The following is a 25,419-nucleotide window of genomic DNA, read 5'->3' on the forward strand; positions in this document are numbered from 1 at the left end:
GTTAACCATTCGGTTTCGGTTCGGTTGTATTCGGTTTCGGTTATTTTGGATATAGTAATATAGTAACCATTTGGATATTTTTGAAATTTCGGTTCGGTTCGGTTCGGTTTCTTTCGGTTCGGTTTCGGTTTGGTTATTTAAATAAATAACCATAACTAACATAAATTATATTAACATTAACCAAATAAACCAAATATAACCAAAACTAACCGAATATAACCAAAATTAACCAAATATACAATAACAAAAATACAAAAAAGGGAAAAATATGGATTCAATTTTACAAAATAGTATTTAACTTTGTAAATTCAAAATAATAACATTTACATATATTGATTATTTAAAATATTTAATTGTTTTAAATCTAGAAATAATTTATATTTTAAGTTTATTTTATAGTTTTGCATAATATTAAGTATATAATATTTGATATCTTCTAGGTTTTCGGATATTTCGGTTAACCATTTAATTGTCGGTTCGGTTCGGTTCGGTTTCGGTTAGTTTGGATATAGATTTTTACTAACCATTCGGGTATTTGAAAAATTTCGGTTCGGTTCGATTTGGTTTTTTTCGGTTCGGTTTCGGTCGGTTATTTGGTTATCGGTTATTTTGCCCAGCCCTAATTCACACCTTACTTAATTACCCAATTTAAATTATATGTTTTGGTTTTTAATTTAATTTCTTGTTTGGTTTTCTTATATCTGTTGTATTTGTTGTATTTTGTAATGTTGTTAATTGGGTTTACGGTGTTGGCCCATAAATTTCATTGAGTTGTTGGCCCTTTAGTGGTTCGATTATTTATTTGTTAATACTTATTTTTCCTGTTTATAATTTCTGGCATTGTCAACGGTATGCCGACCATCTAATCTTCCGATGTACATTCGACGTCGATCTATGAAATTTCCTCAGTTTTATTTGGACAAAAACAATTGTAAGGTTTACAACTCTATCCCCTTTCATATGCTCACTGTGTGACTTTAATGTGTTAATTGGAATTAGTATTTGTTTTTCCCCTGTTTTCTTAAGAAGAATTCAGAATACAGATCCCGAGCTCTACTCTTCAGTTGCTCTTCATAAGTTAGAGTAAGCTACTATTTCCACCATCTCTATTAATTTCAAGAAAGTCTGAGTTTTCATACATACTTTATGTATCTTGGTTCCTAACTGGCCGCTAGCGTAATTTGAAGTGCCGTTGTTGTTTTGGCTACGGTCCTGTTTTTTTCATCATCGTTGTGGCTTCGAGCCATTTGTTCTAATCGATTTACAGGTTGGTAAAGTTCGTAGTTGTAGTCACCTTGTGAACTTTAATTTTGTAGTGTTTGTAATTATATTTATGTCCCCTTCGTTTTTTCCGCCGACGCAGGATGATAAATCCTGTTATACGAACATAGGTGAAGATATAAATATTCAGGTGGGAGTATGACTTCTACTGCGAAATTGATGTCCATATTTTACCCGTCACCGTATCCTTCAACTAATGGTATGTTGATATCTTTGATTCACTATTTTTGCTGATTCTTTTCTCAATTGGTGCCTTCTAATGTTTTCTGTATTTTTATTGTCCTTATTTTATGTTTCCTGGCTACTTTTTCTTGCCTGAATTGGTGGCATTTCTCACAATTTATGTCTGTTTTCTTCATCCTTTTATTGCTATCATGTTTATCATTGTTATTTTTCTCCTTAGAAATTGTCTCTTTTGTTGTAATATTTTCAGATTTTGTTTCGGCCTCCTCATCTTTATTCTTGTTTGGCTCATTTTGTTATTGTATATGAAGGACGATGACAAACAGATTTTATTATTGATTTTGTGTTTCCAAAATTTAACATAACATTTGTTTTCCTTTTTCTCAAAGCTTCAACTAAATGAAAAACACAAACTTGATCATTTGTTTGTAGTAGTAGCAGTCTTGGCATGTAGCATTCATGTTATTGATGTTGCAGTTAATTGTTGGTTGGACTTCTGCCAATGTACTGTAGTAGCACTGCAGTTTGGGTACATTGACTCTGTGCAACGACTTCTTGATATCTTTCCAGCATTGATCACCCTTTGCTTTGTTTTCTTTCCAGCCTAGTTTCTCAAGCCAATATTGTCCTTCTGCTGTGTCACCCCTACACAACTTGACGATTCCAAAGAGGTAAATACCCTGAACGTAGTTACCTTCTGCTGCCTTTTTCAAGTGTGCCAAGCCTTCTTCTGTGTTGTTGTTGTGAAAATATTCCTGGATGCCTTTGATATAGTGTGCCTCCACATTTCCACTTGTAATGCATTTCTCCATGAGGTCTTGGTATTTCTTTAGGGCTGCTAGGGGATTGATTGCTAGCGGCCGTAGGTTGATTTTTTTGAAAACTCTGTGATCTTGAGCTGCTTTTGCAAGCTCTGGTGATGCTTGCATGACATGTTTCACGGTCCTCCTTGAAATCTGACCAACTCGAGAGATTATATCTCCAAGGATGTCATTTGGTAGTTCTTCAAGGGAGTAGGGTTTTATGTTAGTCATTTTTTGCAAGGAGTGGGTGATGGTGATGTTTATACTTTTGGCAGAGGTATTTATAGGGTGGAGTTGTTTTACTTTGACGTTTGGTTTCTTTGATTACTTTTTGTTGGCCTCCCTTTATTCGCTTTCCGTTCTCCCTTTCATATTCACGTCATAATTTTCTTGGACGTTTTCTTCAGATTCATTTATTTATTGCTTAATGGTGTGTGTAATTGGTCTTTAATATTTCTCTATTTTAAATTTAATCGTTTTAATGTTGATATGAATTTGTAGTTATTTTTTGTAGTGAAATAGTAACACCTGTGATTAATTTAGGGAATCCTTAGTCATGGTATATATATTTTTTGGTACATCTCTGTATCTAATGTATGATAACATTGGGTTATGTTTGTTTTGTTTTTAAAAAACGAAAAACATTAGTACACAGCTTTGCGACCTTTAGTAATATTTTTTGGGTGTGTTTGTTGTCCGTTGATGTTTTTCCCGAAAATTGAACTCTGTTACTTCTTAGTTTTTAAAAATAGTGTAACAAACATTCTGTGCTACTTTTTCATTCCGTAAGTTCATGTTTGGTGTGTTTTAAAATAGAGCCTCCTCTGAGTTAAAGTAATGGGGTAGTCATTTGTAAGAGTTTTGCAGAATATTAACTAAATTGTAAAGGGTTCGTCTCCTTTTTGTAGGAATCTAATAAATATTATATTTGTGTTAATATCTTTGTTCTTTAATATGCTGTTAATTATTTTAAATTGTATACCCTTCAATGTTTTATTTGAATTTTATCTCTTTCTATTTTTCATCTACGCTTGATGATCTTTTCCCTTGGTTTCTTACTCCTGTTGATATTGACTAAACTGTAAATTAAGTGGACATTCCTCTCAATAATCGAAATAGACAATGTAGTCATATTTGCCTATATTGATTCTTACAACTATTTCTCTTATAGATCAGTTGCCCTACATATTGGACAATTTCTAGTCTCATATAGCCAAGTGATAATACAGTGATGGTGGTAAATGTGATTACATTTAAGTTGGTTAATTTCATCTTCGCCTCTAAATGTTTCCAAACAAATAACGCAGTCTTCCTCTTCCTCACTTTTGCTTGGTGTCCTGATAGATGATTGTAGATTGGCAATGACCATCTCATTTGTGAGAACGGGGTTTCCCTGGAAGTTGTAATCTTTTACTGTGAAGTGTATAAGGAAAGTCCTATTGCTTTCAATTTCTGTTTGTAAAACTGCGCCTAGAAATTGCATGAACCATCCTGTCCTTCTTCTTCCTTCGTTTAGTGGAACTGCATTTCTTGCTAGATGGTATAGTAAGTTACCTCTGAAGTGTGCTTGCGTTGTCTCGTTCGCGTTATGTGGGTAAGGTATGTAGACCTCGGTTGGTTGTTCTCCCGTCTGTGGCCTTTGGAATGATAGGAGGATGGATATGTCGCTCAGTAGAGTGGTCGGCACAGTTTCATATGAGAAAGTATACTCCCGATTTTGGTTTGTGGCCATTTTCCTGCTTTTTTTGGTTTCTTGTTGTGCCTTCGCTTATACTTTTACGATTAAAGTATATTGTTGCCATATATATAGATCTAGTCTACTCGTTAGTTAAGAGTCCTCCATTAATGAGATTCTTACTGTTGGATGGATCTCCATGGATTTTTCGACTCCCGGGCGTTTCTAATAGCTGTAATGGTGGATTCGTGTTTTAAAAACGTATTTTAATTCAGGTGTGAACTTAGTAACCGATTTCAAGATTTGGTTAATTATAAAATATTATTCTCTTACTATTACCTTTTAGTTATAATATTTCCTGTACGTGTGTGTCTTATTTTAAAGGGTTCAACCGCTTCATTACATTTTTAAATTGTTCCCAGTGGTTTGATTTATGTTCTATGCCTTTCGTTAAGAGTAGCCAGTGCAGTTTCTGTCTTTTTCTCAAGGGTTTATAAAGTTTTAAATTCCAGTCTTTTTAAAACTTTGTAGATAAGGTCAATCTTTTATAGTGTAGTGTCATTCTCTTCTGAGAAGTGAAATATTTTTCCAAGATTTTCTTTGCATCCATGGTTTTTCATTTCTTGATGTTTATTGTACTACTTGTTACAAAATTAATTGTAATTGAGTTTATTGATAGAAAATGTTATTTCTCTTTTATTTAAGTTTATGTTGTACTTTACTCATATGTCGTCCTTAGTATTTGCTTCTAGTTTTTAGACCCTTATCAGCATTGCAAGTGTACTTTATGTGTGACAAAAATGTTGTATGTCCACCACTGTTGTAATGGTGTCTTCATTAATAGCTCGTATTTGAGGTAAATTATATTTTATGTTTGTTCAATATACGAAGGAAGTAGGAGCGAACCTATTCTTTGCGGATATAAATATTTGGTGATCTCTAGATTCTAAATTTGAAAAAATGAAAACAACTTTATAAAAGACTTGTTATTGAAAATTAAGATTTATGTATTTCAGACATTTGGATTTCAAAAACTCTTTTTCAAATACGGTTTACAAACTTTCTCATCTGTTTGTAGTAGTAGCACTTCTTGCACATTGTATCCATATCGTTAAGTTTGCATATCTTGTTTGGTTTGATGTCTCTTATGGATTGGAAGTAGGTGGGTTGCATGATGATATTGAAACCTTGGAGTGATAATTTGATATTGGTCCAACAACGATCAGACCTTGTTGTTGATTTAAGCCATTCTAGCTTGTCCAAATATTGTTTGCCCGTGTCTGTTTCTCCCCTGCACATCATGAGAATCCCATATAGATAAATGCCTTTTTCATACAAACCTTCAGCAGATGCTTGGAGATGATGCAGTCCTGAGGGTGTGTTGTTGTGGAAGAAATACTGTGTGACACCTTCGATGTAGTGTGCTTCTGCATTACCGTTTTGGAGACATTTCTCCATTAGTCTTTGGTAGTTGTGTACTGTTGCCAATGGATTCATGGCCAGGTCCTTGAGGTTGAGTTCTTTGGAAACTCTTTCATCCTTGCAGGCTATTGCTAGTTCATGAGAAACTTGGAAGCACTGACGAACATGGTTGCGCCCAGCTTTTGCAACCCGGGAGATAATCTCGCCTAGAAGATCTTGTGGGAGGCTTTCTAATGGTGCTAATTCTTTGGAAGGTGGCATTTTTGTTCGTTTTGGTGGTGTGACTTTGAATAATGTTGTCTTCGTGAGATGGGATTTTATAGTTAGCTAGTCCTTGACGTTTCATTACTTTTAAATTAGAGTAACGAATGTTATTGATTTCTTAGTGTTAGTGGCCTTTAATTACTATCATGATAGTGCTGATAGTGGGGAGTCGAAGCGAAATGGAGGTTATTCGCTTTGAATGTGTAATATATCAATTCTATTATTATTCAGATGGGCTTGTTTTCATGATCGTGGGCTTTCATCGTACATTATATTTGAACAGTGTTTTCGTTGATGTAATCCAACAAGTTTGTTTGAGGTCTTTATTTTCTGGTCTTTATATATATATATTTTTTTAAAATTAATGGTTTACGCAAGATAAGTGGGTTTAAGATTAGAATAGTATTTAAATTAGATACTTGTCAATAAACGATAAGAACTTTGGAAAATAAGCGAGAATGTATTAAACTGTAAATATTCCTTTCTTTATACAAAATGGTTTTGTAGGTTGGGACACTCTTCGTAGGTATAGATTGATGACTCTTGTCTTCGTTTAGTCCCTGAAAAGCAATATAAAGCATAGTTAGAATATGTGCCCCCTATATACAATAGTAGTTTAGAAACCAGAGCTGTTGATATTGTACATTGTTGGTGTCCTGTAAAATCCATTGGTAGTTAGTATTGTACCTTTTAAGTGTTTATGTTATTGAAGACTTCTTTGTAGACTATATTCATGACCCCTCCAGTTCCATTCTTCTCTGCTGTTGCATCTAGGATTTTCAATCCAGTATTAGAGGTTACATGGGAAAGAGCGACGTACAACTGGCCGTGTGTGAATACTGATTGTGGTAAGTAAAGAGCGACTTGCTTCAAACTTTGGCCTTGACTTTTGTTAATAGTCATTGCATAGCACACTCTTATTGGGAACTGCTTCCTACGTAAAGTGAAAGGATGTTTGGTGTCATTTGGAGACAGAACAATCCTTGGGATTAGTACTCTCTCACCAACATGAGTTCCTGTGAGGATCTCCGCCTCTATTATTCTTAGACCAAGTCTGGTGACAATTAGACGTGTACCATTGCATAACCCTTTCTTTTGGTTAAGATTTCGCAGGAGCATAACTGGGACGCCTACTTTCAAGCGGATCTGATGGTTTGGTAGGCCGGGAAACTCTAGAGAGTTTAAGTACTCGACTGTGTATAAGTTACTCAAGTCTCCACCTGGTGCCACCTCTGTTTGAAGAGAATCTGCGCTTAAATATTCCTTGGTGTCACCTGCCACCTTGGATAGCTGGTATTCATTGATTTCACGGACTGTCTCATTTCGAGGAGTTAGAATTGCTCTCTCAGTTAAGTAGTTGGCTTCCTTGAACGATCTACAGAACCCTGGATATGCAGCAGTTGAAATCGCTTCAAGTTGGTTCCCCGCGGGTGGTAACATTAAACATTCTTCAATTGCTATCCTACAACCGTCACTATGATCTTCAGGGTTTGTGGTTGCGGACATAGAGTTTCCATCTCCCACTTTTAAAATCCAAGCTGCAAAAGCGGCATCAGACTTGTTTAGCCTCATGTTTATTGTGAGTTTGTAAATTTGGCAGGCAGACCAAAGATGAGATCGATTTAAAGAAGCTTGTACGGTGTCCTGGCGACTCCCTTGGGGTACCACAGGTAAAATCTGTCTGAAATCTCCTCCTAGTAGAACTGTTTTTCCACCAAACGGCTTGTTTAATGCTGTTTCATCGTCTAATGCCATCAGATCTCTGATTGTGCGATCAACGGCTTCAAAGGTGTGTTTATGTGCCATGGGGGCCTCATCCCATATTATTAACTCTGCCTTTGTAATTAAGGTAGCTAGCATTGTTCCAGGCTTGATATCACAAGTTGACCCTTCGTGGAGGTTGATTGGAATTTTGAAACGTGAATGAGCCGTTCTTCCGCCGGGCAATAGTAGTGCGGCAATTCCAGCAGATGCGACAGGGATAACAATCTTGCTTATTGACCGTATCTTGGCTATAATTGTTTTGTAGAGGTATGTTTTCCCAGTGCCTCCTAGTCCTTGTAAGAAAAATAGTCTCCCTGCGTTATCTTGAACCGAATTCAGAACTGCATCGTAAATTTTTCTTTGATCTTCATTCAAAGTTGGGAATAATCTGCCATGATCAATCTTCTCTTTGTCAATATCAACTTGCAGGTCTTCTGTGAAACAACGTTGGCTGATTTTTTGAAGGATTGCCTTATCAGGCACAGGCATATCTTGGAAATGAGTGAGAGACTTGTCATTCTCCATTAATAGCTCCTCAATTTCAATCAAAGCATATTGCTCCAACTCTTCTTCGTTTAGGTTTAGGTGTGTGAAGTGGAAGACCTTCCTACGGTTATGTTGGACATCTTCTGCTAGGTATTTCCAGTTTTTGTTCCAAAGTTCTCGAGGGTTAGCTACTTCACAGTAGAGGAGAAGTGTGACAAAAAGATACCTGATTTGATACGCTGATGCCCATTGTGCGACCTCTTTCAGAACATCATGCCACTCTTTGTCATCATCTAGTAGTCCTCTTATGTAGCAGGCTTCTTTATTTGAACCATATATAACTCCAGCAACTGTCTTAATGTCATCAAAACATGTGGCACCTTTCACAATATTCAATAGTACTCTGAGATAGAACAAATCACCAGCTGATGGGTGGATATGTACAATCCTCCCAATAGCAAAACCTTGTTTCCTCCTTGTCCAGGTCTTTGTAGTGTTCCATACATAATACTTTGGGAATTCCATATATGTGAGATCATATGCCTTTATGTCTGAATTGTATCCAACATCGGGTGAATCTATCTCTCTTTGGTTTGTGGCCATCCGTTCAGTGAGCATTGTTTTTTCGACATCTTCTCTACTAATGATGCTCTCCAATCGTTGCAGCTGGTCGAATAGGAGTCTGTGCTGATCTTGAAGATGAATATGTAAGTGTATCACTGCAGGCTTGTGGTAATGGATGTGGAAGGCAAATATTCTCCACACTGCTTCGCATGCAGAGACATAGCGACAATCTAGGTATTCACTGATTTCATCAACAGGTTGTGCCTCTTCTTTGTTCAAGCCTTTTTTTTTTTTCCCTTTGCTGGGTCTCACAATAACAAATGTTGCTTTGTCAACACCTTTAGTTATATATTTGAAGAGATACTTAACAGCACTTGTTTTACAACACCACTCCACATTGATATGGGCCATATACTTTTTCAGCAGGTTGAGGTTGTGCGGTACAACATTACGATTGTCCAATCTTGTGAGACCTTTGATGACAAATTTGGAGTCATCGTTACGGCGCCGGTATACAACGTACCCAGATTTGTCAATGGTAGTGTTGTCCACAAACGTTCGTGGGTACTTCTTGGTGCAAATTCCATTCTCCATGCATGGTGAATACGGTCTATCTAAACCACAAGGCCCATGTATCATATGCTGCTCTACCAGTTCGAAGCCTTCCTTATCTATTTCCTTATCTGGTAATTCAGCTGAAATGAAACTGTCAATTATAGCTGGCTCTGGGTTTTTCATATTGCCTCCTAGCCAGAGTAGGATGTGTGCATGTGGAAGGCCTCGTTTTTGAAACTCTATGGTGTACACTACTGGTTTTTGGAAAATTGAAATATAGTTAGGTATTAACATTGTAATTAGTAAGTATATGGAGGAGATTGCTTAATATTAATTGAAATACCTGCCACAGGAACAGGGAAGAAGACTCCATTGTTAAAATCATTGAGCATCTCATCTAGTTTTTTTTTGAAAACTCTTGATTGCAAATCAGGTCTTGAATTTGATCCTTCGGTAGTATATGTTTGTAGATGTTCTGTTAGCTCTGGCCAATTAGGGTTTGCTGTGAAGGTGATAAATAAGTCAGGATTTCCAAACCATCTACATATAGCCATTGCATCATGGTACTTCTCCACCATATACCGTGGTCCTGCAGTGAAACTTGAGGGCAATATGATTCGTCTTCCAATCCGCTTAGCATCTGTTTCTCCTCTTTCAACAGCATCGTACACATTGTTATACAAATCAGCTCGCAATTTTTTCTGATTTAAAGCAATATAACGAAGTCTTTCTTGTTCAGTGGCTGTGTAAGCATCGACGATGTACTGATGGAATAATCTTCCTCCCTTGATAATTGTCATACCTTCAGATAAGCGTGTTTGAATCTGGTAAGCATAGTATTCTCTCATGGTCATGTAAGACCGCTTAACTTGGCTCTCTGCTGATGACTCATATGGGATTTCCTCATGATATCCAGCGTCACCATATGGAAAGAGTAAAGGGTACTGCAGACTCATATATAGAGGATGAAGATCACTTATCCTTTGTAGTTCAGAAGATTTAAATTGAAGGATAACATCACGACCAGAAGTAGCTGTACTAAAATCTCCAACTATCAGACCCGCGATCTCATCAGTAGTAGGTAAGTCAAACTGCTTTCCTCTCTTTGCTTGGTTGACCAATTTGATATTGAATTCACTGCAATCTCCATCTTCATATCTGTCTCTAGCTTTCCGAAAAACCTTAGCCAGTTCGTTGATATTATCAAGCATCGCTACCAAGATACCAACAATTTCTTCGTCTACTGGTTTGCCTTTTCCTGACCCTGTCATCTTCTGCATACGATTCTTAATTTCATTTCTAGTGTCAAAAATGTATAGCTGTAGAAAACAGGGTTCCTTCCCATCCTCTGGTAAGAGAGATCCTATAGAATGGTAATTTTGGCCATGGATTCTATAAGTATAGGGTCCTTGTGTGCCTGTAACTGTGTGATCAACTTTGGCACCAGTTGAGGTGAACGCTAGCATTGAGTTGAGTACACAGATGTGACGCCCAAAGTCTGATGACTCGTTGTATAGCTTCTCAAGTTCAGGGGGTGTTGGACGGACTTTGGGTAATCTAACTCGTCCTTGTTGACAACAAATGGTTTGGTTTTTTGTTTCAGATCTCCAGAGCAGGGCGTCACAAAAGCGACAATGGACAATACTGGTGGAAGATGATTCACCATGTTTGTTTCCTGCTGCTGTTTTCATGAGAAGGTAGATTAGTAAGTTTGTGTAGGTGTTACACGACGTAAAACACATAGCAATTTCCAATTGTTTAGATTGTCGAATATAGTAAATGTTGATGCGGATTGTTTGTGGCTTTACTGAGTTTGCCATAAAGAAAAATATGTTGTACCTTTTGGTTTCAGCGACTTGCGTTTAGCTATCAAAATGGAACGTCGGAGTTGTCGAGCTCTTGTAGAAAGTCCTGTAAAGTAGTTTAAAATAATAAGATGACTGTGTAGACCTTACTTGTAGGAGTTGTGTTTTGTTTGCAGATGTTTACTGTTTCTGGTAACGGATGTGTTGAAAAGCTTTGAACTGACAGATGCTTCAGTGTAATATTTTTCATTCAGCCATGGTTGGCGGAGCTTTGCATCTTTGGGAATTTAAGAGACGTGATTTGTGGTTAGTTTTGCCATGGCTAAAGTAACAGAGAAAACAAAATTCAGTCCATAACATTATAGCTTACTTTTCTTGAAAAGTATTTTGTCAGCCTTCAGACGGGCTTCATCTCTGCAGGTTTTTTTTTCTTTTGGCCTCCTATGCTTACCACTTCGTGGAGATTTCATTCTTTCCAGTGGCTTGTAGTTCTGGTCGGACTCAGTACTTCTTGTTTGGTTGGGGTAATGGGAAAGTGATATATTCTTCACAATTGCTTTCTAATATTATACAATTTTGAGTTTCGAACAGATTAGGCTTTAAGAAAGTCGATAATCCTCAATATGAATGGTTTGTTATGTAAGTTATAAATGTGTAACGTAAAAATGAAGAGAAGTTTATTAGGCAATATAGTTGTCGCTCTATCAATAATCAAATGCTGATTAACTCATCAGTTATTAAAAACAGTAAACATCACATATTACTACAACTCATTAGTTACCGGATTTTAACTGGGGTGGTTCTATCATCTACGGTTTTAAGTTGTAGTAATATGAAATGATCATTTGTACATTTACTGTTTTACAATGAATCACTTTGGCATCAGGAAAACATGACAAGTGTGTTTTGGTATGTAATGAACAATATATGAAGAGTTTCTGTCGAACCAGCTGTATTTTTTTCCCTGACTTTCGGATGCTATTGATTCTGAATTGCACATTTGGCTGTGAAAGTTTAAACCAATTGAGTTGATGGATGTGTAAATGTTTAAAAGTACGGGAAGTTCTTCTCTGGGCAAATATAGTTTGCTATTTAATTGGTTTATTTGTACTTAACCAATGTTTGGTGTGTTTGGACTCTACCTTGGCTGCTGGTTTGTAATTTGGTTGTGGTAGACTTCAAATGTGTGTTCGGCCTATGTTTCTTATTTAAGTATCTATGTTGTTATAATGTTATGTTAAATAATGGGAAAAATGCAGGCGGCTATTATTCGTTTGAATAGTGGAGTTTTAAATAAATGTTGAAGTAAGAATGTAATGAAAATATAGTAAATACCAACGAAATAGTTATGCAATAAAACCCAAATAAGACATAGAAGATTTTAAAAAGATACTGTAATGAAAGATAGTGCTGTAAGGAGAGAAAATCGAAAAGTGATAGATTAGGAAGTAGGATAATTTCATTTCTGTTTCTTCTGCTTGTTGGTCTTATGTGCCAATGAAGTATCCACTGGAAACTCTACAGAACGAAGGGTTTCTTCCTCAGGCGTTATATCTTCTGCAAAGGTGGTGCTTGTCTGGTGTTTCTCAATTGAACATGATGTGGTTCCTATAGCATCTACAGGCACCAATTCCCGAGCTTTCCCCTGTGCCTGCAGGAACCAAATAGTTTATTTTAAAAATGTGTCAAAACTTGGAGAGAGGAGTTTGGATGTGGGTGTAAGGTTACCTCAACAAAGTTCGGTCGAGGAAGAACCTCAGTACTTTCATAAATACGTGAGACAGTAAAGGACTGATGGTGAGGTGTAAAATTGAAGTTAGTCAACTTAAGTTGAAATGTATATTTCTTCCCAATAATGTCAGACACTATTTTTGGTAATGGAGCACCAGAGAGTGAGTCTTGACCGTCAATCTAGGGAAAGCGAGAAGATATTAGAGAGACTTAAGTTCACGAATTTTGCAAAATAAGGTTTCAAGTAATAGACGAATGTTATAAGTTTTGAAGAATAATGACATACCATCTGAGAAGAGAGTGTTGATGCCTGAATGTTAGTCAACTTCACCATGTCCTTATCAAAGGCAACAAAAACGCCGGTGGTGATTCCGTCGTCTACAACAAGTTCGACACGGTATCTTCCAAGTTGTGTCATGGATAGATTGCAGGTGATTAGTACGGATCGTGAAATTTTCAAGTCCGTTAGAAAGTAGAGATTAAATAAACTTACTTTACATCTCCAATAGCAGTAGTGGAGGTACATTTGAAGTTATTGCAAGTTAAGGATGCCATCTTCTTGATCATTTTTGTACCACATGCAGCACAAGATATGAAGCTCCAACCACGCTGAGTTTAAATTGCCGTAATAGTTGCGGTGCATAAGAATTCAACCTCCTAAATTATATGTAAAGCAAAAGCAATTAGATGTAATTAATGCATCGGTGGTTTGAGAAAGATTGAAAACAAAGGAAACCAGTTTTTTAAAATGCATGACGGTAAATCGTATCTGGGTAAATCATATTCAGATACGTAAACTGACCTGCGGTTTACCAGTAGCCACAAACTGGTTAAGCTCATGAATAGATATATGTTCAATTTTCGAAACACCATGGTGTGGTGCAATAGAGTTGGGATTTTTAATTTCTTTCCCCTTTAGCCTGATTGGTTATAAGCGGAAATATGGGTATGAGACATGACGAAGTTAGTATGAATTAGTATTTTAGAACGGAAAAGGATTAAACATATGAGTACCTTGCAGCAAACTGAGCAGTTGTTGTGAGATCGTATTCTGAATAAAATTTCGTCCCAGATGTAGCATTGAGATAAAGTTCACCTGATCAATAGCTAATAGTAAGTTGTCATGGTAGTTTAAAGTAAAGTAGAGGAATCTGTATGAAATGTTCGGAGGGTTTTTGAAATGAATTACCTCCAAATAACTTGGGGTTGACATTCGTAGCCAGCAATATGTAAGCCCCACCGTCCTTTTCCTTGAAAACCTTCTACAGTGAAATTGCGTGATCATCGAAAGCACTTAGACGAACTTTCTCGCCGCTTAGAACCAAAGAAACATGTGTTAAAGCAATGAAAAGGGATATTGTAAGATTTGTATTGACCAAAGAGGAAAATAGGTGTACGTCGGAGAGGGTCAAACCTTTCAAGCGAGAGGACCACTAACATCCTCTCCAAGGTCTCTGTGATTCCATTTCTATATGCTTTGCTTGAACAGACTTGGCCCATGACATCTAACAGGAATTCATGACAATATTAAATTGGTGAACTAAACAATTACTGAAAACATTGAAGACGATAACTCTTTATATCATCAACATTTGTTAAGGGGGAATTCTCTAAAAGCAAGGGGACAAAGTGATGGATATATTGGGAGGATGGTTTCTTTCATCTTCTTTAAAACAAAGGAATAGTGATTATGAGAAACTGTATTTGGATACTACTAAATATTAAATTTACTTTCTTACTTGCTTGACGGTATTAAATTGGTTAATTAAACAATGTGTTTAAACTTCGAAGACGACATGTTTTAATATCAATAACATTTGTTAAGGGGCACTCCTCTAAAAGCAGGGGGCTAAAAGCATATCAATTACGTAACTCTACTACAGAAGATTTAATTAATATTGGATACAGGAAACATTGAAAGGGTTTAAAGTAAAACAGACCTGGAAGATCAGTATTGGTGTTGGCAAGAGAAAGCAACTGTTGATGACTACGGAACCTGAAAAACTCTTTTGGGAATATACCAAAAGACTCGTCAAGTTTTTCAAAAACAGTAGTTGAGAGGAAACGTATTGAGAACAGGGAATCAGTAAGCTTGAAACGAGAATTGCTTCTGGTGACTTCGAAGTCTGACATAATATATAGGTCCCCATCACGCAGCGAGTTTTCAAATTTTGAAAGGTGGATAACATTGATCGACCCTTGGATGACACAACTCTGGAGAAAAGAATAAAAATTAGATAACGATTTCTTAATCGAGTGAATTGTAAATGAAGAAGAGATTGGAGAAACCTTTTCGTCAATGAGTAGAAAATCGACTCCCATTACTTGGCCTCCCTTTTTGACGTTACGGGCAGGCCAGTGGCGAAGCATCCTCCCTACAATCTGTTGGTGTAGACGACCGGCCTTCAGATTAGCGAATGAAACAACGCTGGAATCCATAATAGATAATAGAAATTTTAGATTGTGGAGGAATTGTGTAGTGAATGAAATTAGGGAATATGGCATTATATAGGAATTGAAGAAACCGAAATTGAATGGATAGTAGTGGGACTACTATTGAAAGAGTAAGCATTGAAGGGCTGATTAGGCGGTTTCGGAAGATAACGAAACGTTGGCGAACAAGGCGGTGAGACATGAAGAGACGGGGTCCTTGAGGTCGGACGGCGGGAAACGGAGGAGAAGACATTCGTGGAAAAAGGGTTTTGTTGGAGGACAGAACAAACGGATAATTATATTTGGGCCCTGAGGATAAATTATAACTGGAGTTAGTAAGAAAAAAAAAGGAATGTAGTTTGAAGAATGGGCTGTCTCTGATGGGCTTAGTTGATTTGTTAAGGCCTTATTACTCACAATTGTTTGCTGACGTGGAATTCTTAATTCCAGTTTTGTTAAGAAAGTTCATTCACTATTAAATTACATACTTTTACAATCGATTCACCAAAAGAGAAGTTTGAAAACCTGTAAATGATAAGAGAAGATCGATTACAATGAACTAACGATATGGGTTTGAAATAGAGAATCCTGGAACATGAAATTTCTATTGAGCATAGAATGAAACAATTAGATTTGAAGATCCTAGACCTGTTAAGGAGAAGAGAAGCATAAGAGAAGTGAGGCAATTGTTAGATTTCAAACCGTGAAGAAATGTTTAATCTTTTTAAAATGCGGGAGAGATAGGCCAAAATTATCGAAAACCTTTTGGATCTGGGAGAGTTGCGGTCGTAGATATGGCAAACGTTCTATGGAAAAACAGAAATAATTGTGTTTTAGCTGTTCTTTTAAAAGAGAAGTAAGGTTATGTTAGTGTTTAATTGTGACCGTTATATTGTATATAAACAACGGTAGATATGTATAATTAGGTGATTAACACCTTATTTAATTATCCAATAAAAATTATAGGTCTTGTTTTTTGTTACTTTCCGTAATTTGGTTGTGTTTTAATTGTTGTTATTATTTATTTTTCCTCTGACCTTTCCTGGCCATTCTTTGTTTTTAACAATATTAATGTATGATGTAAGAAGTATTAAATATATATGTATATCATTTTTTAATATATATTTAGGAATATAAATAACTAATATATAATATAGAAATTTAGAGGACAAAACTAATAATTTTGTAAAAAAAAGAGGGGTTGTTAAGTTAAATTTTGGTATATTAATTTTACTATGGTTTTTAAAATGGCTGGTTTTCTAAGTACAACTATATCCTCTATTGATCCATTATCAACGGATTTCATTGCCTCACTTTATTTGTTAATATTTTTACGCATTAATTTTGTAGTTTGGGTTTATATTTAATTTTTAATGGTATTTGTTTTATATTTGGGTTGCTTATGTTGTTTGAGTGGACTGTTTTTAAATGTATTAGGTGTTGCATTAAGTATAATTTTCTTCTCTGTTTTATATTTTAGGTTGCAGAATTGGGGTTTCTTAATAATACTTAGCTTTTTATGGAAATTTCTTATACTAAAGTGTTGAAAAAGTCAAATGATTTGGTATCTTCTGTAGATAACAAAATTGTTTTCTAGTGTTCAATCTAAATAAGATTATATTTCTCGTATATGTATAATTTTCTAATTACACTTTCTATTGTATACAAACTGAAAAATTTTAAATATGTGTTATTTTTTATTTTAAAATTAACTGTATATATGCATGTTGCTTTCTTGTTCTGTCAGAATATTTTCAGTATAATATTTTCAGAGTGTTAACGCTTAACTTTTATCACTTTTAATAATAGTATTTGAGTACTATAAGCTGTTATTTTGCTTAGTTATATTGGTGCATGTGTAATGTTATTGTAAATCTAAATTCCTATATTTATAGAATAAACCTTAAACTCAATATTTTATAGTACTTTATGTTTGGACGATTAAACCCGATTTTGTTTTCTAACTTTTGAAATTCATTTGTTAACATTAGACCTAAGCCTTTAACCAAAAGTTAAATAAAACTTTCATCAAACTGTAAGTCAATTACCCATAATTTTAGAATCCAACAATAATAGTAGGGATGATAGAGTTTATTATTCTCTGCAATTAAAGGTAAAGAATTAACCCTACATATTCAACATACTATTAAAAAGTTCTCGCCGTTTTCACTGTCCCACCATGTTTTGCCCCATCTTCATATTTGCTCTCTCCTTGTTCTTTTCTTAGCCACTAAATTTGATACGAAGATTTGGCCACTTCAACTACTAAGAAGAATCAATCTCTTCTTCTTCTGTTCCCTCATAATCCTCATCATCTGATGACTCGTAATAATAAGCTCTGCAAGAAGGGAACATCATGTATATATTAGATCTAATATTAAATAGATTTTTAAATTATGATAAGAGTATGACAGATCCGTGAGGACTAAGGTTTAGCTGCCGGCTTTATAACGCGGGTATAAACACATCCATCTATGCATAGTAAGAACTTACAGGGAGGGATCTCTTGTAAATTCTTGCACTTCGTCACCAGGGAAAACATATGAACATCTCATTTGAGACATTAGATAATGAACACCTAAATAAAGAAAAGTAAGGTAAGATAGAATTTAATACAATATTTGGACTGTTTTGTATAATTTACTGTCGAAAATAGGAAAATACCTCCAAACGTAGATGTTCTCCAAAACATTAGCATACACATTATTTGTTCACCTTGATACGTAGGGTTTGCAACTATCCTATCCATTTTATAGATAAATTCCAAACAGGTTTCTCCTACTGCCATACAATTAATCACCTTCTCACTTAAGAGGAGAAAGATGATGAAAATAATACGATTATTTATGAGCGTGTGTATTTTTAAAAAAATCTCAAATGAACGTCTTTTAATAAGTAATTTTGAAGGTAAGAAAGATTACTTACTCGATGTCTAGAACCGTAAAAGGAACTACATTCTTCTCACCATTGTATCCACCTTTGTAATCAAGGAAAGTCATATAAGTTCGTTCTCCGACTGTCAAGATTTTTCCACAAAAATCTAGTAAAAGGGGAAAAAAAAATATTAGAAACATGAATCAAATGCAGATGGTGAACATAAAACAATTAAAGCATTGTAGGGGTAATCAATATACCAACACAACAGTTTCTCTCATCTGGTGTGGCATTTTCAAACTTTGTTCCATCTGTTAGAAGGAAAAAATTGTTTGAAGACCTGGGAGGTATTGAGGTGACCTTTGTTTCGCATGTAATCAATATTTTGAATTGATTGTTTGAGTTCTTTGACTCTTGCTGGGTTTCTCTCACTATGAACTTATAAATAAGGAACCACTTTCCCTGCTCCAATATGTGGACAAATAGATCGAAGTAATCTCTAGCTCTGATTTGAGCATCTATTCTTTTACCCTTGAAAAAAAGTCAGACGGGAATGATATGAATATAAGTTAAAAAAACTAAACATGCAGGATTAAAATTCTGAAATTGAAACTACCTTTTCATCCACCAAAATCAAACATTTATAGTTGGGTCCTCCCAATATTATATGTGGTGTCCACAGCCGGAGTACTTTCACAGCAATACTCATTCTCGTCTTTGAAGGATTCAATTCTTCTATGTATGCAACCATAATTTTAGATTATTTGTTTTATGACTTGAATAGAAGAAGGAAAATGAAAGGTGAGTGGTAAGGATGATGAAAGATAAGTGTAAAGGAAGATGGAAGATGAGAAGTAAGATGAAAGATGAAGTATCCGTTTTTGAATCAAAGCCGAAAAGCGTTTAAAAATACAGAGTAGTAAATGTTGGATGGTAGTGGTATGTAAAAGGTCTGACTAATATTTATTGAAATCTTAAAAATAAAGAGAATCAAATCTTTTTCTTTGGAAGTGTGTCAAATGTTTTTTATTGGGCTTGGAGACTTGCATGCATTGGTTCCTATTTAAAAATGATTTATTTTCCAAAAGTATTTATATTATGTATATGTATAAACATGTCCATAATTAATATACAATTTTTTATTTTAAATATAGTACTTTTCGGTTATAAAAAAATACAAACAATTTAAACTAAACATTTGAATTACTTAATAAATAAGTTAACAATTGATTGAAATTATAACCTGTCATAGATAGCAAAAGAATATGGCCTAAAGTAATGAAAAGGACAATGAGACTGATGCGACTCAATTGATAGATCCCTGCCAAAGTGCAGCTACTTTTAGTAGTGATAGTAATTGTAATTTATAGTTTATTTTTGTTTTTCTTTTTAAAAAACAAATTTAGAGATAAGGACAATTGAAAAGTTGTAAAGTACTGGATTAATAGTGTTGAAAACCTAAGTTATAATATTCAAAGCAACCAAATTTTGTAAAGATGTTTGACGTTTTCAAATTTTGTAAAATTAAAAGTCATAGTTTAAAGTTTTGTTAAGTTTTTGAAAGATAAAGTGTAAAACATTTAGAACAGTAAAGATGCTTATTTTAAATGTGTTTAGCTCACCTTTTTTTGTTCTTGCTTACCTTGATATCTGGATTTCTGTTCTATGTTCTCTTCTGGTAGGGCACATATGAATCGTTTAGCTTCCATCTGAATCGTTTCTATATTGATATAAAGTATTGAATTAGTTCCCGTTTCTTTAGTGTATCCTAAATCAAAATAAAGATATTGAAAATACTAATAAGTAAGAAATTAACGACAATGGGAAATTACTTACTTTTGCAATAGATTCAACAAAGAAGAAGATCGAAACCTGAAAATAAGAAGAAAAATCAATTTCAAGCAAGTGAACAAATGTTTATAAAAAAGGGTAAACTGGTACAATCGATTACCATCCTTTGAACATAGAAAGCAATTATAGAGTTGTAGATCTATAATCTCTATAGGGGAATAGAAGAAAAGGGAAATTTGAAAATCGAAAGATCTGGAGAGTAAATGTAGGTCAAACCTTCTGTGTTTCGGCATAGATCCGGAATAAATCTTGGAAACCTTTTTGATATTGCATTGAGGCGACGGTGATTGAAAACCACAGTGGTTTTTTTCCGACGATCTTTGGAAACCTTTAGGTGAATAAGTCGGATTAGTTCTCCCCCTCCATTTTTTCTTTTGACCCACCGAATCCTCCCCCAATTTGTTATTTTGTTACATGATATTAAATTATGAAGAGAGATTTTATTCTCGACCTGTAAATGAGAAGAGAATATCAATTTCAATTAATTTAACAAATGAATTAAGTAAAGGAAAAACTTGTACAATCGATTTAAATCCTTTGAACATAGAAAGTAATTAAAAGATTTGTAGATCGATAATGTATAAAGGAGAATAGAAGAGAACTGAAAGTATTAAATCGTTAGATCTCGACAGTAAATGGAGGTTAAACCTTTTTGTGATTCCGCAGAGATACGGAATAAATCAAGAAACCCTTGTTGATATGGCATAGAAGCGTCGCTGAATGAAAACCATTGAAGTGACAGAGATTGAATGGAAAGTAGTGGGAGTACTATTGAAAGAGAAAGCATTGAAGGGCTGATTAGGCAGTTTCGGTAGAAAACGAAACGATGGTGATGGAGGCGGTGAAACATGAAGAGACGGGGCCGTTGAGGTCGGACGGAACCAAACGGCGGAGAAGACATTCGTGCAAAAGGGGTTTTGTAGGAGAACAGAGGAAACGGATAATTATATTTGGGCCCTGAGGAGAAAGAAAGAAAAGGGATGTAGGTTGAAGACTCGGCTGTCTCGGATGGGCTTAGTTGATTTCATAAGGCCTTATTACTCACAATTGTTTGCTGACGTGGCTGCACCATAAGAGAGGAAAGTCTACTTTATATATATAGATTATATATGCTGCTTGTGCGTAAAAGACCCATCTAATTAGCACATAAAATCGACAAATAAAAACGTGTTACGTACAATGTTAGATAGAATAGATTCTACAAATTTGGATGATAATTGAAACCTAAACAGCTTATTATAAATACAATATTAACTGTGACAACCTCTTTTGACGTAACCCATCGTTTAGAAATGAAATATTTCCTAGTCATATCATTTGAGGGTCATCTACTGCTTGGCATTTCCAGTTTTCCACGGTAAATTTATACTATTAATACTTTAATCTACTTTTAAGGCAAATTATCTAAGTATAAATTAACATGAATCTCGGTGTCCAAAGTATCATAATAAATTGATGATATTAAGTGGATGAGTAGTATGTTAGTAATCTTGTTGCAAAAACAAATGTTCAACCATCCACACACTCTGAAAAAGTCGTTTGGCTATCATCTCCATATCAAATGTTGATATTTATTTTAGAAATGGATGATTAAAACTTCTTTGGATTATATACATGCGGCATTAACTGTGAAAACCCCCTTGACGTAAATCATTAATTAAATGTTTTGAAAACGATAGTATAATATTTGACATATTGTGAACATATTAGCAAATTGACGTTTATTTATTACTGTCGTTCTCACGGGGTTTTATTAAATTCTAGATTTTTTTTTTTATATTCAAAATATTTTATGTTTTTTTTTTTTAGAATAATTATCTTTTGTTCTTGAATTTTTTCATATTCATAATCTACCATTTCTTGTTTATAATTTATTTTAGCTTCCAAGGCAAATTCTTAATTATGAGCATGAATATTGATCGATGTCTTAAGTATCCAAAAAAATATATGAAGTGATGAGTTGTAATTTTCTAGCTGAAAGTAAAAATTGTGTTTAACCATCCTTGTCAAACTTCTTCAGATTGTAAACGAAACGACAAATTTTATTACAATGGTAAAATCAACTAATAAAATTGCAAGTTACATCATTTTTAATTTAGTCTCTTTCACACAAAAGAAAACCATTCTTCCATTTTCATAGAGCACTTTGTTAAAGCTAAACCATATACCAAATTAGCCGTCAAAATAATTAAATTCTCAATGGCCAAGTCTTTAGTTTTTTACACTCTAAAAATAGAAGAGTAGACTTAGCTCACCAAAGAGACTAGTTCAGATTTAGTACCAGAGAAAATCTCTCCTTTTAACCCCACTCTTCTACAACTTCCTCACTTCCCCTGCATAAATACCAAACGAGTGAAACCATTGAGGTTTAGCAAAGAGAACACACAAGATGGGTCTCAATGCCTCCCTTTCTCTCTTCTCCCTCACCATCTTACTCGTCTTCTCTAAGGTCGTTACAGCTGATAACATCACGCTAGCCTTTGAGAAATACTCCAATTTCAGCACCATGAGCAACCTCTTCACCCAGACTAAGCTCACTGTACCCATCAGCAAATACCAAACCATAACCGTGCTCGCTGTTAGCAACGACGCTATCAGCTCCATCACAAACAGATCTGACGTCGAGCTAAAGAACATCCTCATGACTCATGTTATTCTTGACTACTACGATGAGCTCAAACTTCAGGGGATGAGGGAGAAGAGCATAATGGTTACTACCTTATACCAGACCACCGGTTTGGGAGAAGAGATGAATGGTTTCTTGAACGTTACCAAAATGGAAGGAAGAGTTTACTTTGGATCAGCAGTGAAGAACTCACCTTTAAACGCTGAGTATGTCTCAACTGTGTACCACAATCCATATAACCTTTCTATAATCGAGATAAGCATGCCAATCGTGGCTCCTGGACTCAGCCTTGCAGTTTTTCCACCTCCACCACCACCCGTTCCTATAGTTCCATCACCATCTCCCATGGAAGCTTCAATGGTTCCTGCTCCATCTCCCATGGTGAATGCTACAACAGCACCAGGACCAGCTGATGTTGCCTCAGATATTGTTGTCCCAAAAACTACACCTACAACAGACACACCGGAGGCTGATTCACCTGCACCTGCTCCAACCGCAGATAATGAGAAAATTGAAGCTGCTGATAAGGCTAAACCATCTTCTTCTGCTTGTAAGGCAGGTTCGAGGTTTGATCTCATTCTTTTGCTAGCATTTTTCGCTAGCTTTGCTGGGTTCTAAGATAGGTGATGTTGGGTTGAAGACAATAATGGTAGGTGAGTGAGATTCAAAACAATTTTTCCGTAGCGTTTTTTAACCAAGAAGAGGGACACGACCACTGGAAGTGAAAAACCTAAGTGTAATGAACTTTCTACTTCTCATGCATTGTATCTATCAGCCATTTTGAATGCAAATGTGATGTTTGTTTTGCCCTATTGATTTTGTAACACATTCCTACGTGCGTTAGAAGTTGGACCATACTTCAACCAATGCAAAGAATGGTAAAGCCATACATGATCCCAACAACAACAAAAACGCTTCTGCATCGGTTTGCTTCGTGAAACGAGATGAATCAAACTAGCCTTACAAATACGAGTTAAAATCCCAGAAAACTACATGGATCCTTACCAAACTAACCAGGCACTACAAAACAACGAGACTGCACTTAACAGTGCTCATACCAAAACAATAAAACTGAACCTAGTAATCTGACATTGCTCTAGAAAATCTTCAATGGAGTCCTAATTATTTAAACTGAGGCTAAGCAGAAACAAAGAACAGATTGAGCACAATACGAGCCAATTTGCAGTCTCTCATTTGATCTTCTTTATGATGTCCTCAATGACTTGTTCCATATCAAGTGCTTTCATTGGTGCAAATGGACGTTTCATCTCCTACATAATGAGACAAACATTTCTGAATTTAGATGGAAAGACAAAGACATATTCATAATGTATACTCACAGTAACACAATAAAATTTTATTAACAAAATATGTTACCAAACTAAACTGCTTCAGTATTTTTTTCTTATTTCAGATTAGCATTCAACATGCCCCTATTAAATGTAAACGACAAAAACCAACTTATGATGTTCCTAAATGTCATTCGTAATGAATAAGGATCTAGAGTTGATTTTCATTCTCAGATTATATATGTGCAATGCATATAAAGCAAGTGGTGTTATGAAGTGAGACAAATTGAGATTTGTTTTCAAAGTATTAGAACAGAATGTTTTACCAAAAGACTGATGAATGTTTCGCCACCTTCTTTCCGGATCTCAAAGCAACCCCGCCTTGGCTATTCGAGCGCATCAAAAGAACAAATTAGCAGACGGAGAAGAAAGCCTTATCGAGCATAATGTGACAAACATTATCTAACATAGTTGTCAATAGCGACTAGTCATGACAACACATTCATCTTAAGTAAAATACTTACCTTTTCAGGATTCAGAGTCACCGTGCAGCCAGTAACAGCTCCCTCCAGACCTTCCTTCACCTGAATAGCCCTTGTCTTGAACGCATTGCATTGTTTACTTCAAACAACATAACAAAAAGAAACCTCTGTGAGATAAAAAGACATAAGTACCAGAAACAAATCCTAGTTTTCTCCATTTTCAGAAGGAACATGTCCTAATACGACATTGCAATTAAGGTTAAGCAAGACAAGAAGAGAACATAAACCATATAGTAAGCTCTTCTCATAAAAGGTGAAAAACACAATGCGAGCAAAACTAAAAGGCGTGTCATCTTCATTTGCCCCACTAATCAGTAATCACTGATACGAAAACTAATGCCGAATCGAGAAGAAACCCTAATAGAGAAGAATTAGAAAACCCTAGCTTCTACAGGGACACAAAAGTCTCAGTAAACTGTTCAATAACATCAAAAGTTATAACCTTTTAGCTTCAATTTCGAGGTGTATACCTAAATTTCCACTCTTACGAGTCCCTCCAAATTCTCATGAAATCTAAAGACAACACAAAAATCCAAACTTTACCAGTGCTCTATGACAATCTTCGTTTTCGTCGGGTCCTCAACCTCTGGCTCTGGCTCTGCCTCTGTCTCTTCTTCTGCTTCCTTCTCAACTTCCTCAACTGCTTCGTCTTCCTTCTTTCCCTTCTTCGCTTTTCCAGTCTCAATCGCTGGCTTCTTCCTCTTCGCCTTCTTGGGCGAGGCAACCTTCACCGGTGTAGAGGCGGATCCAGCCGCTTTAGCACCGTTTTGTTGAGTCTCACTGCGAGTTCGACGACCCATGCTCCGAGTCACTCTAGACGATGCCGTCGTTAAAGGTTTCGCCTTTTCTTCCCCATCGGTCTTACTCTTTTTCGGCGGCATCGTACGGACAACAACAACAGCAACAGCAATAGTGTTTGGTCGCAAACAGTCTTCTTCTCCGTTCGCAACTTTTAAGAACTGCTTCTGATGTTTGGTCTCTCTTTCTCTCTCTTATTACCGCTCTTTCTTACTTTTTCTGCTGATTGATTTGGATCAACGGTTTAGATTAATCCTCTTGTGTTTTGCTTTTTTAACCTTCGGAAAGTAATCTGAATGAACGGTAGAGATTTAACTTACGAGGGTTAAAATGTTTGACTTTGGCTACTGTTTTGCTTCTAAAGGCCACAACTACTTGCCGTTTTGATGTGGTGATAGAATGATTTTATTTTTGATTCCAGTTACTATAAATTGTTAGAAATATTGATTTTTCTGATTCACAAACTAAGATAA

General features: G+C 35.5%; 6 protein-coding genes and 2 long non-coding RNA genes across 52 annotated transcripts; 3 read left to right on the forward strand and 5 right to left on the reverse strand.

Moving 5' to 3' along the window:
• The first annotated feature begins 787 nt into the window (after positions 1-787).
• Positions 788-5,954, forward strand: LOC147930168 (uncharacterized). 30 transcript variants are annotated; one of them, XR_015575464.1, is made up of 6 exons: positions 820-931; positions 1,030-1,083; positions 1,176-1,267; positions 1,364-1,480; positions 2,068-2,135; positions 5,289-5,954. It is a non-coding gene; the product is annotated as an uncharacterized LOC147930168 (long non-coding RNA). The 30 variants fall into 30 exon arrangements; XR_015575461.1 differs by having other exon boundaries at positions 5,292-5,954; XR_015575442.1 differs by having other exon boundaries at positions 5,489-5,954.
• A 364-nt stretch (positions 5,955-6,318) lies between these two features.
• LOC147930169 (uncharacterized) lies at positions 6,319-7,200 on the reverse strand. The gene has a single exon (XM_087478821.1). It carries the CDS (start codon positions 7,198-7,200, stop codon positions 6,319-6,321), a length of 882 nt encoding a protein of 293 aa, XP_087334947.1.
• A 320-nt stretch (positions 7,201-7,520) lies between these two features.
• Positions 7,521-8,104, forward strand: LOC147930170 (uncharacterized). Its single transcript, XR_015575472.1, has 3 exons — positions 7,521-7,659; positions 7,822-7,894; positions 7,972-8,104. It is a non-coding gene; the product is annotated as an uncharacterized LOC147930170 (long non-coding RNA).
• A 1,192-nt stretch (positions 8,105-9,296) lies between these two features.
• LOC104733194 (uncharacterized) lies at positions 9,297-10,739 on the reverse strand. Its single transcript, XM_010452797.2, has one exon. It carries the CDS (start codon positions 10,737-10,739, stop codon positions 9,297-9,299), a length of 1,443 nt encoding a protein of 480 aa, XP_010451099.2.
• Positions 10,740-12,261: 1,522 nt separating this feature from the next.
• LOC147930171 (uncharacterized) lies at positions 12,262-14,972 on the reverse strand. The gene is made up of 11 exons (XM_087478822.1): positions 14,823-14,972; positions 14,474-14,747; positions 13,948-14,038; positions 13,838-13,847; positions 13,723-13,795; positions 13,548-13,629; positions 13,336-13,453; positions 13,027-13,142; positions 12,820-12,934; positions 12,558-12,713; positions 12,262-12,453 (listed from the first exon to the last, which is right to left on the reverse strand). The coding sequence occupies exons 1-11, from the start codon at positions 14,970-14,972 to the stop codon at positions 12,262-12,264; spliced, it is 1,377 nt and encodes a 458-aa protein (XP_087334948.1).
• Positions 14,973-16,989: 2,017 nt separating this feature from the next.
• LOC104730159 (uncharacterized) lies at positions 16,990-20,762 on the reverse strand. 16 transcript variants are annotated; one of them, XM_010449271.3, is made up of 11 exons: positions 20,340-20,762; positions 19,908-20,142; positions 19,677-19,712; positions 19,483-19,560; positions 19,084-19,161; positions 18,457-18,572; positions 18,101-18,371; positions 17,892-18,006; positions 17,631-17,773; positions 17,460-17,544; positions 16,990-17,304 (listed from the first exon to the last, which is right to left on the reverse strand). In XM_010449271.3, exons 4-11 carry the CDS (start codon positions 19,547-19,549, stop codon positions 17,232-17,234), a joined length of 948 nt encoding a protein of 315 aa, XP_010447573.1. In that variant the 5' UTR covers positions 19,550-19,560; positions 19,677-19,712; positions 19,908-20,142; positions 20,340-20,762; the 3' UTR covers positions 16,990-17,231. The 16 variants fall into 16 exon arrangements, with proteins under 16 accessions (XP_010447573.1, XP_010447572.1, XP_087335585.1 ...); XM_010449270.3 differs by having other exon boundaries at positions 18,457-18,575; XM_087479459.1 differs by having other exon boundaries at positions 19,463-19,560.
• A 975-nt stretch (positions 20,763-21,737) lies between these two features.
• Positions 21,738-23,129, forward strand: LOC104730161 (fasciclin-like arabinogalactan protein 5). The gene has a single exon (XM_010449278.3). The coding sequence runs from the start codon at positions 22,081-22,083 to the stop codon at positions 22,933-22,935; it is 855 nt and encodes a 284-aa protein (XP_010447580.1). The 5' UTR covers positions 21,738-22,080; the 3' UTR covers positions 22,936-23,129.
• A 92-nt stretch (positions 23,130-23,221) lies between these two features.
• LOC104730160 (uncharacterized) lies at positions 23,222-25,178 on the reverse strand. Its single transcript, XM_019233342.2, has 4 exons — positions 24,692-25,178; positions 24,131-24,227; positions 23,933-23,992; positions 23,222-23,588 (listed from the first exon to the last, which is right to left on the reverse strand). Exons 1-4 carry the CDS (start codon positions 25,027-25,029, stop codon positions 23,508-23,510), a joined length of 576 nt encoding a protein of 191 aa, XP_019088887.1. The 5' UTR covers positions 25,030-25,178; the 3' UTR covers positions 23,222-23,507.
• Positions 25,179-25,419: the final 241 nt, after the last annotated feature.

The sequence above is a fragment of the Camelina sativa genome, chromosome 12 (assembly GCF_030686135.1).
Source record: "Camelina sativa cultivar CO46 ecotype springtype chromosome 12, ASM3068613v1".
NCBI classification, from domain to species: Eukaryota; Viridiplantae; Streptophyta; class Magnoliopsida; order Brassicales; family Brassicaceae; genus Camelina; species Camelina sativa.

Coding starts and splice junctions, on each gene's coding strand:
- LOC104730160 (XM_019233342.2), bottom strand. CDS start 25,029: ATGCCGCCGAAAAAGAGTAAGACCGATGGGGAAGAAAAGGCGAAACCT. Junction 24,228..24,691: donor AAGATTGTCATAGAGCACTG/GTAAAGTTTGGA, acceptor TGTTGTTTGAAG/TAAACAATGCAATGCGTTCA. Junction 23,993..24,130: donor TGACTCTGAATCCTGAAAAG/GTAAGTATTTTA, acceptor GCGCTCGAATAG/CCAAGGCGGGGTTGCTTTGA.
- LOC104730161 (XM_010449278.3), top strand. CDS start 22,081: ATGGGTCTCAATGCCTCCCTTTCTCTCTTCTCCCTCACCATCTTACTC.
- LOC104733194 (XM_010452797.2), bottom strand. CDS start 10,739: ATGTGTTTTACGTCGTGTAACACCTACACAAACTTACTAATCTACCTT.
- LOC147930171 (XM_087478822.1), bottom strand. CDS start 14,972: ATGGATTCCAGCGTTGTTTCATTCGCTAATCTGAAGGCCGGTCGTCTA. Junction 12,935..13,026: donor ACTGCTATTGGAGATGTAAA/GTAAGTTTATTT, acceptor ACAACTTGGAAG/ATACCGTGTCGAACTTGTTG. Junction 12,714..12,819: donor CAACACTCTCTTCTCAGATG/GTATGTCATTAT, acceptor CGCTTTCCCTAG/ATTGACGGTCAAGACTCACT.
- LOC104730159 (XM_010449270.3), bottom strand. CDS start 19,549: ATGGAAGCTAAACGATTCATATGTGCCCTACCAGAAGAGAACATAGAA. Junction 19,162..19,482: donor ACAGAAATCCAGATATCAAG/GTAAGCAAGAAC, acceptor GCACTTTGGCAG/GGATCTATCAATTGAGTCGC. Junction 18,372..18,456: donor TGATTTTGGTGGATGAAAAG/GTAGTTTCAATT, acceptor CTTTTTTTCAAG/GGTAAAAGAATAGATGCTCA.
- LOC147930169 (XM_087478821.1), bottom strand. CDS start 7,200: ATGAGGCTAAACAAGTCTGATGCCGCTTTTGCAGCTTGGATTTTAAAA.